Source organism: Pinus tabuliformis, chromosome 4_2 (assembly GCF_031772625.1).
Source record: "Pinus tabuliformis cultivar Carrire ecotype Pingquan chromosome 4_2, CPIR1, whole genome shotgun sequence".
In the NCBI taxonomy this organism is placed as follows: Eukaryota; Viridiplantae; Streptophyta; class Pinopsida; order Pinales; family Pinaceae; genus Pinus; species Pinus tabuliformis.
In genome coordinates this window covers 310,725,189-310,742,982 of record NC_142304.1, presented here as the reverse complement: position 1 = coordinate 310,742,982, position 17,794 = coordinate 310,725,189, and the positions used below count along the sequence as shown (strand labels likewise).

General features: G+C 42.3%; 1 protein-coding gene across 1 annotated transcript in view; it reads right to left on the bottom strand.

Moving 5' to 3' along the window:
• The window catches only part of LOC149169219 (cyclin-L1-1-like), a 28,426-nt gene extending 11,318 nt beyond the window's left edge, over positions 1–17,108 (bottom strand). Inside the window, exons 1-4 of the mRNA XM_089428611.1 lie at positions 16,710–17,108; positions 16,529–16,610; positions 16,221–16,361; positions 15,695–15,864 (exon numbers count right to left, since the gene is read on the bottom strand). Coding sequence (XP_089284737.1) covers positions 15,695–15,864; positions 16,221–16,361; positions 16,529–16,610; positions 16,710–16,861 — 545 coding nt within the window. The 5' untranslated portion in view covers positions 16,862–17,108. The remainder of the gene's footprint in view (positions 1–15,694; positions 15,865–16,220; positions 16,362–16,528; positions 16,611–16,709) is intronic.
• Between the last annotated feature and the right edge of the window lie 686 nt (positions 17,109–17,794).

The window sequence follows — 17,794 nt, the reverse complement described above, 5'->3', positions numbered from 1 at the left end:
CTGAGCCGAAGTCAGTCCCGGTCAAAGGAGAGTGTGTCATACCACTCTTACAGACCAGAAGTCAGTTCCAATCAAAAGAGAGTGTCTCATACCACTGTTATTGACCTGAAGTCAGTTCCAATTGATCCCAGATCAATATCGATCATCCTAGCATAGGGAGTAAGGTAGTACATGATGCGTCCATCAGTAGTACTATGGTCCCTATCCCCATTTCCCTACACATTGGCCAGATGAGAGGTATTTCCCATGAGTCCCAGACTACATGGGTAGGATGTCTCAGCAGGAAAAAGATGAACCACTCATCCTGCCTACATGTCGCCAAGAGGTATCGCAGGGGAAGGTTGAACCACTCACCCTATGGTTGTTCATCACTCCAAGAAGTACCCCAAGCCCCCCGGAGCTCCCAAAGCTCAATGTCCATCTCATACAAGACCCTCATAAGAGGGTCTCTCCACGACTCCAAGTCATCGTCGAAAGGCCAAGAACTTGACCTTCCCCAGGGGCTTTGTCAGAATATCGACAACCTGCTCATCAGTCCCAATGTGTTGGAGCCTTATTGCTCCTTGTTATACCATATCCCAGATAAAGTGGTACCTGATATCTATACACTTGGAGCGATCATGAAACACGAGGTCCTCTGATAATCTGATCCCACTCTTGTTGTCGCAGAGGATCACGGTGGTATCCAGCACATGTCCAAATAGCTCACTGAAGAGCTTCCTCAACCAGACAGCTTCATAGGAGGCCATACTAGCAGCTATGTATTCGGCCTCAGCGGTGCTCAAGGCAACCGATTTTTGCTTCATGCTCATCCAGGATAATGAAGCAGAACCCAAAGAAAAACAACATCCAGAAGTGCTCTTGCGATCCACCACACTGCCAGCCCATTCAGCGTCAGAATAACCATGCAGCCTCACATCTCCGGTAGTGTATCTCAGTCCATAAGTGATTGTGCCCTGAAGATATCTCAAAAGATTATTGGCACCAATCCAATGTATATGATGGGGCTCAACCATATATTGGCTCAATGTGTTAACTGCAAAACATATGTCCGAACGGGAGTTCACCAAGAACATCAGTGCTCTTATGAGTTGACAATACTCATAAGCATTTCCCAATTCAGGTCCAGCACCACTACCACAACTTCTTAAAGTTAAGTTCCATTGGAGTAGTCACAGGCTTGCAATCCACCATCCCAAATCTTTCCAATATCTTCACAACATATTTTCCTTGAGAGAAGAAAATTTCACCTAACTTTTGCAAGACCTCCAACCCTAGGAAATAGTGCATCGGTCATCGATCCTAGGTCCTTCATCTCAAATTCAGAAGCCAACTCCCTCTTACATTTGTGAATGAGAGGGTCTACACCTATCAGAAAGAGGTCGTCCACATAAAGTACTAGAATGAGAGGTTTATCATTTTCAACCTTAAAGTAAAGGTTCGGATCGGCTTCACTTCTAGTGAATCCCAGCTTCATCAAATAGTTATCGATCCTCTCATACCAAGCCTGAGGTGCTTGCTTCAAACCATAGAGAGCTTTCTTCAACCTGCATACATGAGATTCCTGACCACAAACCTCAAACCCCTTGGGTTGTTCCACATAGTCTTCCACTTTGATTGAACCATGCAAGAAAGCGATCTTGACATCCATCTAATGTAGGTTCCATCCTTGCGAGGCAACAAGGGCTACGATTGAGCGGATGGTGGTGTATCGGGCAACAGGTGCAAATATCTCATCTTAATCTACACCTTCCTTTTGAGAAAAGCCTCGAGCAACAAAGTGAGCCTTGAACTATTTTGCACTTCTATCAGCTCCATGCTTGATTTTGTAGAGCCACTTAGAGGTGACAACCGATTTGTCCTGGGGTCTAGGGACCACATCCCAGACATCATTCTTCATAATTGACTTGTATTCTTCATTCATAGCATCCTTCCATACTTGATGCTTCACGGCTTCTTCGAATGATGAAGGCTCATTTTGAATGATAGTGCTCATGGCAGTGAAATATCCTTGATACCTGTTCGGCTTCTTGCTTTCACGGAAAGTCCCCCTTGGTGCAATGTGTCTCTCGACATCTTCGAGAGTCTCCCTAAGCCATGAGGGTCTCCTTTTGGAGGAGGAGGGCTCATGAAGAGGAGGATCAATAGGATCCATATGTAGAAATTTTGAATAATTAAACACTTATTCACAGAGATTATCCTAATTATACACTATTGTGGAATACATGCAAAATACATAACCTCCTCTACGTTGATCATCAATTTAGCAGCATTAAAAAAAATGAAACATCAATCGCATGCACACATTAACATAGTATGTAACCCGGGGAAAGCATACAGCAAAAAACCCCACACTATCTGTATATTATAATGATTGAGAACATGTAACAATACATAGTACAATACTCCTCACAAGTACTCAGTACTATCTCCACCTGTTACACACAAAACTAGCTCAGATCTGAATCAATCACAAGTTCAAATCTCTTCCACTGCTTTGCCTGCCTCCACTTGCAATCCTGCATGAGAATAATGATGAATGGCTGAAGCAAACTCGTATTCCTTGGCTGAACCACGCAATCCTCATTGGCATTACTCAATCCCATTGACTGTGCAAGATCTCGTGCACAACTATAGTCACAACTGATAGCAATCTCAACCTCTAACGCCTGTCTCCACTGAACTGTCCATGCACTGAGTTAACTGATGTATTCTTTAGTTGGTTTATGAGTTAATAATTAGTGAATTAATTTAACAATTCATTCACATCACTCATCACTAGTGTATTCTGCAGTTAGACTAAATACAACTAGTTTAACCAAGTCAAACTGAACACAACTCCATCGACTCCACCAAACTCAACCACATGAGTTCTAACTGAAGTCCTACATGCAATAGCTCAACTGACCCACAAGAAAAGTGTATTTCCTTCTGACAGCTGCATGTGCCATATCTGTAGCTCAAACTGAAGTGCTCCAAGAGGATACGATAATGTTTATAGTCCAAATATTATTATGAGCTAATAATATTCGACTATTCTATTTTTAGCCTGGCAGTCTAAAAATAGAAACCGCCCATATGTCTAAAAATAGAAGTCCATCTATTTTTACCAACATGACCAATCATCCACAAATAGCATCCTGCAACTCATAGACCATGATCCATATGTCTAAAAATAAACATAGTCTAAAAATAGACTTTGCGCCCAAAATAGCCTGCGGGCCCACTTAGTGAAGGCGACTTCTTTCCACTTAGCTCCATCATCTTGTTGCATTCTCAACACTCCCTCTCAACAAGATATGGATTATCAGCAACCCCTATCCTGCCTCGGTGGTATTCGAATTTTCTCCTGGTGAGCACCTTCGTCAAGATATCAGCATCCTGATCCTCCGTTGGAATGTATGAAAGTAACATGATTCTCCGCTGCACACAATCTCTAATATGATGGTACCTAATGTCAATGTGCTTAGATCTATCATGAAATACTGGATTAGCCGAGAGTTTAATGCAAATTGACCAAGTACGATTGATGGGAGAGATGAGATATGCTTGGAATGGTTTAGAAACATAGATTCTCTAAGGGTTAGAGGAGTCCTACCTCGGCAATAGGAGGAATATAGTAGTTTGACCGAGATAATGAGACGGATGCCGCTAGCGATAAGGACATAATGTTCCCAAGCTCCCTACGGTACTGACTGATCCCACCAACCTTAAGAATATGCCCATCTGCTCTTGTTCTCTCTGTTTGTTCTCCAGTTGCTGGTAATGTTTCCCTTCGTAGCTAGGCGAACCCAATCCCCGCCTGCCGGTATAGGCGATGGTTTAGGAGATGGAGGAAGATTGCTCAGTAGGTTAGTGAGAGTGCTTTCACCGAGTTGCATAGCCGGCTACTAGGGAGTGAGTGTAGCTGACTTCAATGGGGGCGATCTCCAGCTTTTCCGTACGCCTTGCTTGCTTGGCTTGGGGAGAGAGAATTGTATCCGTCACTCGACCGGAGAGGGAGAGGGCTATTAAGGAGATATGCTTTCAATCTCAGGAAATGCAGAAAATGTCTCTGTCTTTTTCGATTTATTGGGTTATCACAATAAATCACAGTAGGCTCCAACTATGAACCGAACAACCCGACCAAGATCTTCCTCATCCATATAGCCTCGCATGCAGTGAAACTTGCTACCATATACTCGGCCTCTGCTGAACTCAGTGCCACGGATCTCTGCTTCCTGCTGTACCAAGAAACTGTTGTCGACCCGATACTGAAGATCCCTCCAGATGTGCTCTTTCTGTCCGTTGGGCTCCCTGCCCAATCTGCATCCGTGAAGCCACATAGCTTCACCTCATCCTCCTGTCTGTACCACAAACCATATCCCAATGTGCCTCTGAAATACGCAATACATGCTTGCTTGCCTTCTAGAAGAGCTTGGTTGGCTTAACCATAGCTTGTGAAAGTTGGTTAACAGCATAGCATATATCAGGTCGTGTATTGACCAGATACATAAGCGACCCCACCAACTGTCGATAAACAGTGGCATCCACTATTTCTGCTGAAGTAGCATCCTCCTTCCTCCAACCTCCAGGAAGAGAGTATCAACAGGCTTGTAGCCATGCATGTTGAACTTCTCCAGTATCTCCCGAGCATACTTACCCTGAGAAACAAATAGTCCATCACTGCGCTGCCAAATTTCCAATCCCAGGAAATAATGAAGGAGGCCCAAGTCCTTCATCTCAAACTCCTTAGCAAGATCATCCTTGCATGAAAGTATCAACAACTCATCACCTGTTAGAATCAAATCATCTACATAAAGTACAATGATAAGCAACTTACCCTCCACCACAATCTGGTATAGGTTAGGATCCGCCTCACTCTTGGAGAATCCAAGTCCGGTGAAATAGTTATCTATCCGTGTGTACCAAGCACGTGGTGCTTGTTTCAACCCATATAGCGCTCTCTTGAGCCTGCACACATGCAACTCGCTGCTGAAGATCTCGAAACCTTCAGGCTGCTCTATTACACCTCCTCCTCAATGACTCCGTTGAGGAACGCAGTCTTCACATCCATCTGATGAATGTGCCACCCCATCTGCGCTAAGAGAGAAAGAATCGTCCGTATGGAAGAATACCTTGTGACAGGTGCAAAGGTCTCCTCATAATCGATCCCCTCTATCTGTGAAAAGCCTCGGGCAACAAATCTTGCCTTATACTTCTCCACACTCCCATCAGCTGCCTGCTTAACTTTGTAGATCCATCTCGAACCCACCACTGATTTCCCTTCGGTCTTGGGACAATCTCCCATGCACTGTTTCTGACAATCGAATCATACTCTTCCACCATGGCATCTACCCATGCAGGATCCTCCACAGCTTCCTCGAAAGAGGATGGCTCAGTCACAACACATTTGCTCACAAGAGCCATGTATCCAATGTACCGATCAAGTGACTGTCTCTGTCTGCGTTGAGCTGTAGGTGGTCCTACAACCTTCTCTGCATCATGAGCCAGTCGCTCAGCTTCTGTCAAGCGCTTTCGCCCTCTGATGGTTGGCGCTGCATGAGTGGTCTCTTCCACTCCATGAACTTCGTCCTGTGGCTGATCCACGTCCTGAAGGTCATCCTTATGAACTAATAGCTCCTCATCTGCATGCAAGTGTGGCTCCCTCTCAAGCGAACACTTCATGGCTTTCTCCTCCTGAAATTTTATATCCCGTCGCACAACAGTCTTGCGATCTGGCAAATACACACGATAGTTGTGAGGTGTATCAGTGTACCCCACAAATATCCCAACCTATGCGGTCGGCTCTAGCTTCTTCCTGGCATCCTTCATCACATGCATGTAAACGTTAGCACCAAAAATCCTCAAATGAGAAAGATCAGGCTTCTTACCAGAATAAGCCTCCTCGGGTGTACTCATGCCAAGTATCCTATGAGGACAACGGTTCTGCACATATACTGCAGTATTGCATGCTTCCGCCCACAAGTGAAGGGGTAGTCTCTGATCATGCAACATTGCCCGTACAGCACCCACAATTGTTCTGTTCTTCCGCTCAGCAACCCCGTTCTGCTGTGGGTTATGGGGAGCTATGAGCTCTCTTTGAATCCCTTCTGCGCTGCAGAAGTCCTTGAACTCGCCAGAGATGTATTCACCACCATTGTCGCTCCTAAGAGCCTTCACCTTCTTCCCCGACTCCTTCTCGACCAGTGCTTTGAACTCACAAAACTTTGAGTATGTCTCGCTCTTCTTCTGCATGAAGAAGATCCAGCACTTTCGAGAGAAATCATCAACAAATATCACATAATACCTGTGCTTTGCTGTCGAAGCTACTGAGAAAGGTCCACACGTCTGTGTGAATTCTCTCAAGGATCGTCGTGGCGCGACTATCCTTCTCATGAAAGGTGGCTTTCACAAATTTTCCCAAAGTACACCCCTTGCACTGATCTGACTGCGCAAGAGTGACTTTAGGAAGCCCAATAGTGATCTGCTGCAGTATCTTCAAGGCTCCATGGTGAAGGTGACCCAATCTCTTGTGCCACAACTCGCCATCATCCCGACTCACCAATCCTTCTGCCTTGCATGCCATTGCTGCACAGCCATCTACATGCAACCGATAAAGGTTCCTGACTCGAACCCCTATCTTCCGGGTTTCTCCAATTGTCTTACTGCGTAGGAAAGCCTTTCCCTCGCTGAAAACAACATCATATCCCTTGTCTTCTAACATTGCCACAGAGATAAGATTCTTCTTCAATCCTGAAACATGCATCACTTCCTTCAATACGAAGGGTTTACTAGACTCCCTCTCAAAGGAAATGGTACCGATACCGGTCGCACTGTATCTACCATCATCGCCCAACTCGATGTGCACTCCAAGATCTTTCTCCTCCATATTAGAAAACAAATCTCGATCCCCTATCATGTGAAAAGGCGCACCACTGTCCAAGAACCATACCGATCCCATCACACTTGATACCAAGCATGCGATCAGCGAAAAATCAAGCTCAAGCTCAAACTGCGAGGCTAAGGCCTCTCCTGCTGCAGATCCAACAGCTTGCTTATTTTTCTTCTTCTTCGGACAATTAGTGGCATAGTGTCCGTGCTGGTGACAGTGAAAGCACTTCACCTTGGACATGTCCTGCTTCTTGCCTTTCGCACCGGAATGAGAAGCTTTCTTGTTCTTCCCTTCTTTGCTTTGGCAGCCAAAGCGCAATTTTCTTCATCAGTTGCCTTTGATGAAGATCCGTCCCTGGTATTCCGCCTGATCTCCTCCTGCACAAGATCTGACCAAAGTCTCTCCCATCCTGGCAATTTCTCCCGACCATTGACTGAGTCCTGATATGAATGCCAACTCTTCGGAAGACCAAGGAGAGCCAAGCTCAGCAAGTCCTCATCATCGACAGTCACCCCCACACTTCCCAGCTCATCCCTGCACTGAGTGAACTTCGTGAGATACTTGGGCATGTTGTCTCCCTTCTCGCACTTAATGTTTTTGAGTTTATCCTTGAGCGCCAGCTTCCTCTGATCGCTCTTGCTTTGGAATAGATCTGTCAACGCTTTCCACATCAAGTATGGAGAAGCCTTTCCATGCAGGCTAGACACAATGTGATCCTTCACGCCCTCCAACAGAATCCTTCGACACTTTGCTGTCTTCTTTTGCCAAGCATCAACTTGCGCAATATCAGTAGGCTTTGGGACCTCAACCTCTATGAACTCCTTCAGCCCATTATCATCTAACACCGCCTCCATCCTGTCTTTCCATGCAATATAATTTGAGCTGCCCTCAAGAGCATACTCCAATCGCAATCCCTTGAAAGACAGTGCCACATTGACACCAAGAAAACACCGCTGCAAATTCGAATTCCACCAGCTCAAAACTCAACCGCTTCTGATCTAAAATTCGTGAAAACAAAGTATTTCTCGTACAGAGATTGACTGTATGGGCTTTTACCGGATATCTCACCTTCCAAAGGAAGGATGAATCCAGAGGCTACCTGGCCCGATTACAGACTCTACCTGAAGAAATAAATTGTAAACACTTTCTGAATAATAGATCTGATGATCAACACCTCTAATACCATGTAGAAATTTTGAATAATTAAACACTTATTCACAGAGATTATCCCAATTATACACTATTGCAGAATACATGCAAAATACATAACCTCCTCTACGTTGATCATCAATTTAGCAGCATTAAAAACAATGAAACATCAATCGCATGCACACATTAACACAGTATGTAACCCGGGGAAAGCATACAGCTGAAAACCCCACACTATCTGTATATAATGATTGAGAACATGTAACAATACATAGTACAATACTCCTCACAAGTACTCAGTACTATCTCCACCTGTTACACACAAAACTAGCTAAGATATGAATCAATCACAGGTTCAAATCTCTTCCACTGCTTTGTCTGCCTCCACTGTGCAATCCTGCATGAGAATAATGATGAATGGCTGAAGCAAACTCGTATTCCTTGGCTGAACCACGCAATCCTCATTGGCATTACTCAATCCCATTGATTGTGCAAGATCTCATGCACAACTATAGTCACAACTGATAGCAATCTCAACTTCTAACACCTGTCTCCACTTAACTGTCCATGCACTGAGTTAACTGATGTATTCTTTAGTTGCTTTATGAGTTAATAATTAGTGAATTAATTTAACAATTCATTCACATCACTCATCACTAGTGTATTCTGCAGTTAGACTAAATACAACTAGTTTAACCAAGTCAAACTGAACACAACTCCATCGACTCCACCAAACTCAACCACATGAGTTCTAACTGAAGTCCTGCATGCAATAGCTCAACTGACCCACAAGAAAAGCGTATTTCCTTCTGACAGCTGCATGTGCCACATCTGTAGCTCAAACTGAAGTGCTCCAAGAGGATAAGATAATGTTTATAGTCCAAATATTATTATGAGCTAATAATATTCGACTATTCTATTTTTAGCCTAGCAGTCTAAAAATAGAAACCGCCCATATGTCTAAAAATAGAAGTCCATCTATTTTTACCAACATGACCAATCATCCACAAATAGCATCCTGCAACTCATAGACCATGATCCATATGTCTAAAAATAGACTTTGCGCCCAAAATACCCTGCGGGCCCACTTAGTGAAGGCAACTTCTTTCCACTAAGCTCCATCATCTTGTTGCATTCTCAACACCATAGGTTCATCAACATCAGTCATCGTTTCGTCTTCTTTTGCACCTTGATTTCTGGTGCCAACTTCTTTGTCCTTCCATAGGATATGAAAGTTGTTGATCTTCCTGAGGGCCATATCTTCGTCGAAGGTGACATCATGACTTATCTCAACTTCCTTTTGACCAGCCACATAAATTCTATACCCCTTAGAATTTTCACTATAGCCCACAAAGATTCCTTTCTTCCCAGATACTTCTTTTCTCTTTCAACACATGAAAATATATGGGACTTCCAAAAATTCTAAAATGAGAGACATAGGGTTTCTTACCAGTGAACATTTTTTCAAGAGCCTTGGAGTCCAATGCTTGATGAGGGCATCAGGTTTGAACATACACGACGGTATTTGTAGCGTCAGCCCATAGGAACTTGGAGAGGCCTTGATCATGAAGCATGGCTCGAACTACTTCTACAATAGAGCGATTCTTCCTTTCAGCCACACCATTCTACTCAGGAGTGTATGGTGTTGTAGTCTCCCTCTTAATGCCAGTTTCTCTGCAATAATCTTGGAATTCATTGGATTCGTACTCGGTCCCATTATCAGTCCTCAATATCTTGATTTTCTTCTCGAATTGATTTTCGATCAAGGCTTTGAAGTGTCGAAACCAGGTGAACACTTCATCCTTCTTCTGCAAGAAGTAGATTCAAGTCTTGCGAGAACAATCATCCGTAAAGGTGAGATAATATAAGTATCCACCCAAAGAGTTTACGGGCATCATACCAAATATGTCAGAGTGGATCAATTTGCCATATATTTGTGGCCTTGCTATTACTTGAGGGGAATGGTCCCTTTGTAAGTTTTCCTTCGGCACATCCCAGACATACACCTTCATGCTCTACTTTAAACTCAGGCATACCTGTCACCATCTATCTCACATCGGGTAGGGCCTTATAATGAAGATGGGCAAACCTCCGGTGCCATAGTTCAGATTGTAGAGATGTGTCACAAGACATGGCTCCCAATGGACTTCCTCCAACTTGATACAAAATGTCAACCCTGAACCCAAGAGTAAAAGCATCTTTAAATTTCTTTTCCAAACACGTAACTTTCCATCGACGAATGTCACCTTGAATCCTTTGTCCTCCATGGCTGAAATGGATACCAGGTTCTTCTTGAGATCAGGTACATATGGTACTTCTTGCGAATGAATAGTGTTACCTTGATTCAATTGAAGGGTAATATTCCCTACTCCCTTCACGGGATAGGTGACATCTTCTCCAAGGTTGATCTCCAAGTTTGTCTCCTTTTCTATCAGATTAGAGAGGGCTTCCTTATATCTGGTGAAGTGCCTTGAGGCACCACTATCAATCAGTTAATTTCCCGAAGTGTCCGGAGGAGAGGCAGTGGAGAGGGCCGTTATAAGATAGTACTCTTTTTGCTTATTGTTAACAACATTTGATTCTTCAAACCTGGAGTTCCTTGATTTATTGGAGGGTCGACCATTTCCTTGATGTCCCGCATTCCTTTTTCATTTGCTATTGGACCTGCCATTCCTTTGATCGTTGTAGTTGAAGTTGCCCCTGGAATGATTGTGATCATCATCATGCGATGTGTCCCTTCTATTTGGACACTCCCTTGCATAGTGGCCAAACTTATTGCAAACAAAGCACCTGCACTTCCTTCCTACCTTAGATCTAGGCTTTCCATGGAAATGACCTTTAGACCCTGCATTATTTCTCCTTTTGGCATGAGCGGAGAATGCAGTGGGGTTGCTTCTATTAGAAGGCATTTCTTGCTCCACCATTCTTGTTTCTTCTTGAATGCATCTCGATATCAATTCATCAAACCCTGGAATTCGATCATTGTTGAGGACGGTGGTTCTAAATACATACCACTCAGGTGGGAGTCCTCCAACGGTGGTGAGAGTAAGTTCCCTATCAAGAATGACTTGTCCAATCGAGAGTAGATCATTCTTGATCTTAGTAATCCTCAAGAAATAAGATTGAATATCCTCGTCCTTGCCCTTCTTAATATCCTTCAACTTATTCTTGAGAAATAGAATATGATTAGCATTACTAAACTTGAACATGTCAACCAACCTATCGTAGATCTCCTTGGAGGTCTTCAATTCGAAGATGTAGGCCATCAGATGCTTGTCAATGGAATCCCTAATAATCGTCTTTGCTTTGACTTCAGCCCTATTGTACTTGGTCTTCGCAGCAGCCACTGCATTTGAAGAAGGTTCAGGGATTTTGCCCTGCACATAGTCCATCGCTTCTTTTTCTTCCAAGGTCAAATCAAGAGACATCTTCCATCCATGATAGTCAAATTTATCATGGAGCTTGTCTTCAGCCGGGAAGTAGGATGAGGAACCCATTGAACCTTTTGTCCTTGCCTAACTGTCGTTGGTGATTGCTCTTTCACTCTTGCTTGGGCTTTGTCTTCACCTCAGCTCTAGTTCCATGTTAATTTTAGGCAACAATGGTATGTTTTATGCTTTAGAGAAATTTTACTTCGATTTCTTTATTAGCCCAGTATCAATATTCAGATTAGCAATCACATCAACATGATAGTAAAATGCAAATAGAACATAAACATAAACAGTAGAAGACAATCGAAGACAAGAGGACACAAGATGTGGCACCAGCCAGGGACAAACCCTAATGTGGGAAACCCTTGATCAAATCTTCTTTTAGTCTTCAATGGCTCAGCAGAGAGATATAGTACAATTTAAAAATCTGATAATTTATAACAACAGTAAAAGAGCCCTAACCAGAAAAGTCAATGCTGGTCATCAGAGCAGATTTGACCCTCAACAAATCGGTCAACTTCAACCTCCAAAAAGCAAGATAAAACAACCCTCAAAGTTTGGTCAAACAGCCCAGTCAAAGTTTGGTCAAACAGCCCACCTGCAGTCAGCCCTAGCTGCAGTCAACACTGGTCAAACTATCCAGAAATTCAGTCTCCTGGAATTTCGGTCTCTTGAAATTTTGGCCTCCTGAAATTTCGGACGTGTGGGAGAGAGAGAGGCCCAGAAATCCGTACCCAGTCAATGAGGAGAGAGAGCGAGAAGTGTGAAGATGCGTGTGTCCAAATGAGGCTAAGTCACCTTCTCTTTATATGCAACGTTGAGGATGAATAGACGTGATTGTTGGGCTTCTGAGCCTACATAAGTTTGCTGGCCGACCTTGACAATTTGACCATAATCAAAATAAATTCATAACTTCATTTGTACATGTCAAAATTGGATGATCTTTAGATCAATCTTACACCTCTCGAAGAGAGGAATCCAAGAAAAATATCAGTTGTCATAAATAAGATGACCCGTGTGGAGTTTGGCCCTAGTTGCAAATTTTAACACTTTCCCTCCATTTCCTCTCTCCTCTCCGCCGCCAGTGTCACCCTCCCTCTTGGCCGTGCAGCATTTGTTTCCATCAGCCAGGAACAATCGCTCCCTAACCTCTCCCCCTCTGAAAAAACTCTCCAGCGAAACTAGGGAGCGTTGTGAGGGGGGCTAAAAGTACATTTTGAAGCAATTCTTGGCACATGCAACTAAAGTTCAAGCATAGTTAGCCCAGTGGGCTATCTGGAGTGGTTCAATGCTTTTAGCTTCATACAAGAGGTCCCAGGGTCAGTCCCCCAGGCTGGCTGCCTCTGTTGCATGCGCCTCACTAAATGTCTCTGCTGCCTCAGGAACCATAATCAATAGTGATGGGTTTGCATTGAGTACCATCCACAAAATGCAGGGAAGTGCCCTGGTGTTTCCTCACCAGTGTTTCCTCACAAGGTTTTCCTAAAAAAAACAAAAAATTGAAAGCATAGTTCACAAGCAATATGTTCTATAGCATGCAGTCCATGCAATTCATCAGACATTTGTGATGTGCTCAGCAAGCCTGCTCTATGATACTCATGCAAATGTATACTTGACCAAACATGACACATTTGCACTGAGAGAAGCGAGGTTCCCTTTGCACTTAGAGAAGTGAAGTGCTTTGCTTCTTACAGCTAGGGTGGGAGACGTATCACATTCTTATATCTTCAAAAATAATTAACATTTTTTTTGAAAAATACGCCTTATATTTACATGTTATAACACTATTAAACTAAATGGATTAAAAAAAAAAAAGCATCCGATGTCCCAAAGAGGGGAAAAAACATAAAAGAACAAAAAAATAGAAACCTTAACCCCAGATCTTTTAAGCTGCAAGAAGGTTGCACATGGGCTATTTGGATCCGTATCTGTGTTTAATAGAGCTGGGATTTTGATGGATCTAATATATTTGAAACACAGGCGATTATTATGTTTGCAGGAATAGCAAACATATTGCACGATTAACCTGCTGTGTAGATTCAAATTACTGCACAGAAAAAAACAAGAGCTGTGGCTTGCACAGGCGAAATTGATGAATGTGGCTTTAGCTATAAGATTATTTTAGTTATAAGGATGGCAGGAGGGGAGGGATTCTCTCTAATCCCGAAGGAATAATTGTTGATAAGTATGTTTGGGAATTGGGTAGGAAAACCAACAATCAAGCAGAAACTTGTGGCCTCTATTTGGGCCTTCTTTTAGCTAAAAAAAGAGGAATCAAGGACATCTTCATCCTGGGAGACTCCCTTTTTGTAATCTAACTATTGAGAAAGACTCCCTTCCTAGAGACAATGTGCTAAGATTGTTACTTCATTGAATCAAAGGTATCTTATCCTCCTTCTCTACCTCGCAACCCTTCCACATTCTAAAAACCCTCAATGCGGATGCGGACCAAATGGCCAATAAGGCCGGTTTGCTGGATGAAGGTAAAATTGACATAAATGGTGAGGTAGACCAAATACCTATCCCTTGATGTTAACTATGCTTAGCCATTATTCCTCCTCTCTACATAATAGAACCCATCTCAATTTGAAATTAATGAGTAATCTCTCCTCACCGTCATCTTTTCCCTCGTACCTCCCATCCCTCTGCACCTTTTCCCCTTGCAAAATCATTCAGGCATAAAGTCTAATAATTGTTCCATGATGGATCTACCGTGCTTGTTGGCGTGTGATGCCGTCAGCAGGCTCAACATGGTAGCTCTCAGGTTTCAGATTCATGCAAGTGTGTTAATGCAAGCATAGTGTCTCTGTTCAGGATTCACGCAAGGCGAAAATGGTTGTATCCAGTGCATTGCAGCTTAACCAAGGTGTCACATTTAATCACTCAAGCAAGGATTAGACAGGCAGTTCATATGAAGGCCAGGCTGCATGAAGAGTCATTTCACACAACAGTAAGATGATGAATTTGCACTGGAACCCTGGTAATTTTGCAGATGCAATCCATCATCGCATGTTCTTCCTGACGGGAGAATGGAATAACTAGGCATCAGGTTACATAGCTTGCTTCATTCTGGAGACTTGGGAGGAGTCTGGTCCCAAGTTGCTGGCAGTGTGGTGGTGGGTTGTCAGGCTCAAAGGAGTTGAGCCCTCTAGAAGGCAGAGGATCTTTCGCAGCACATTTCAATTCAGGAGCGCAACTGTGTGGGGATCGTCCAGTTTCAACTCTCAAGTAACGCTAGTATTTCAATCATTCAAGAAAAGAAGGTGTTTGTGGTATAGTGCCAATTTCCCTGCAAAAGTAGTTGTCACCCCTGCTATTGGTAGAGTGCACCGTCTTCCCTCTCATGTGAGTAGCTCTCTTCTCCAAAGGGCTCTGTTTGACATGACGACGGGGTCATGGGGTTGTCGACAGCAGCGTACTGGACATGGATCAGGAAGGGAACGTAAAAGGATCAAATCAACAAGTGGCCCATTGGATTCTAGCCCCTGGACCCCTGATGCCTGTGAGCATTGCAGAATGGAACTTGCAGAGATGAGGGTCGAGATCTATGACCTACAGGTGATGCTCCTTCAGCAGAGCAGCACACTAGATACCGTGGAGAATCAGCATCAGAGGATTTCTCGCTTGGAGAACGAAGTGGAGGCACTTCGCAGCATCATAGCAAACCTTCAGCTACAGAAGAATGAGGTGAACAGCACTTCTTGCTTGGAGGACGAAGTGGAGGCACTTCGCAGCATCATGGCAAACCTTCAGCTACAAAAGAATGAGCCAAACAGCCCCATGGCAGAAGTGAACCTGGAAATTGATCTGAACTGTCCTATTGATTAAGTTAGTTAAAAGATGACTCAGTTTAAATGCTTAGTTCTTTTGTCTAAATTTTGTCAAATATATATTAATAGTAGAATAAGAGTACTTGTCAGTCCTGAAGTTTTGGATGTAATATGGATACTGATACAGCCAGCACATGCTAGTCACGAAATTCAGAATTTCTTTTGCAATGTAAGTCTCCCGGGCTCATCCTTGTTGCAAAAAAAAAATTATTATCTTAAAATTTAGTTATCTTTGAATTTGAACTTATTGCTTGAGAAATCATAACACTATCATGCCCCTATAATTTACTCCCTCGAATCAAATCTCACATGAAGCACATATTTCAACTATAATTCAGATAACTTAAATGTAAATGAATAAATGCAAAAAATAGAAACGAGCATCAACGAGTTAAGTTAGTGCAGAGAACCTGTCATTTGCCAAATTCCAAGCTTCCTGCATCAGTTCAGGAGGAGGTTCAACTTGAGTTAGATAATTCAAGATGAATTTATGGGGGTGTTCAACATGGCAAATGAAGCCCATCTCTTTCAAAAGGTGGCGTTCTGTTCGGTTCAAATCCATCTTCATCTCTGCATATTTCTGCATTTAATAGCACGAAATGAGAAGGTGATTTTTAGTTTCTATGTCACTATCGCGTATATAACATTGGAAATGATGATTCAAATATACGAGTCTCCTCATTTTATTGAGCTTTAAGAATATGTAAAATAAGCTCCGTCATACAAAATTACAGCCTGGTGTGAATGATGCTAGGTATAATAAATAATGACCGAAGCCCTTAAAGGGCTTTTCCTTCTTCCCGAGAAATTTATATCTACTAATTTAAATTACACAGTGAAAAAAAGGTTTTAACTTTTTCCTATACATGCATCACCAAACTTAGAAGTTGAATTGCGAATTAATAATATAAACAGAACGGGAAAACAAGAGCTTACTTTGGAATGAGGTTCTAAAGGTTCAAGAGGCAAATTCTCTCGCCTGCATTCCATTCGATGAAACACATTCAAAACCTGCGGAATCCTCCGAGGGCTTTCTTCAAGCTTCGCCGCAAGCCAAACACAACTTGCCGCAACCCGCTGCAAACCATTCAACACACTCCCCATAAAAAATTTGCGTAAATAAGCCCTAAATGACGTTAATTTCAATCACCTTGAAAAACCAGAAACCCTCTGAAACTGTAAACATAGCCTAAAACAATGATATCAGATATGGTAAACCAAAGAACATAAAACCACATGCGTACCTTGACGTTAAACCGTGCAAATGATTTTTTGAAATAGAATCGATGAAAAAGAACCTGGCCTGTTGCCATAACTGCTTGTGGCCTGTAAAGATTAAGATCAACCTTCAAAAATTAATTAAGGCTAGTCTTCCACATTCTTGCTATAGGAGAATCACAAAAGGAGTCAGCAACGGATACATACAATCTAAGCAGAATGCCGCTTTCTTGAATCAATTCGCAACCGAATAAACGGAGAGTCATCTCCGCCTGTTCGTCGATTCCATCTTTCCGCGAGGGGGAATTGGCAATCTGCTCGTCCGTCACATAGAACGTGTCGATTGCTGTGTAAATCATGGTGACTATGGTTGGCCAAAAAGAAAAGGGAAAAGCCACAGATTTTTCGAAGGAAAGCTAGCCTGCTCTTCCACGCCAATCACTCAAAATCACTCCTCATAGCTGCTGGCGGAAGGAGGTCTCCATTCCACAACACTCCCCGGAGGAAACCCCAACTAGTCGTCCGCTTATGTGACCCCCACCAGTACAGTGATTTGTCGTTTAAAGTACTCGAGATCCATTCGCCGCCGAAGGATACTCTCTTTCTCCATAGGGATTATAATGAAATTAAATACCTTGTAACTCAACAATTGGTTTCTTATTGGGTTGTGATTTTCTCAGAGATTTTCTTAGATTATATTATTATTATTTTTTAATGTGTTTTATAATTTTTTTAAATTAGAGTTGGTTTTGGGTTTTTTTAATGGAATTAAGCTTAAATGTTATTAGTGGCATAAAATTTATTACAAATCATTTTAGCAATTTACAAGGGAGATTAATTTTTTGTTAAATAGTATCTAAGTAGAAATTAAAGACATGAAACTATTTATATGATTGGTTAAGATTTATTTTTTCTTATATTTAAGGAAATAGGTTAACAACTTAAGACTCAAATACATTTAGAAGTAGTGAAATTTTGCCCTCTTATGGATCACTAATGAGTTATTTTAGTAATATGATTTTCCTTGAGTAATAGTGTTGAGTCAAGATGTATTCATGGATAGGAACAAGTGATAATCATGCTCACTATAGTTTGACTACTAATTTTTGATAAGTTTTGCCACCTTCATATATAAATACAGTATAAATACCTTTTTTTTCTCTTTTTTCCTTTTTTTTCCTTGGATATATGAAGATATGTGTTTTGAAAGTGTATTCAACCTTGGGTTGGATTGTATAATATAAATTTTCTTATGTCAAAAAATTGAGGGATATATATTTTGCCAAATTTTC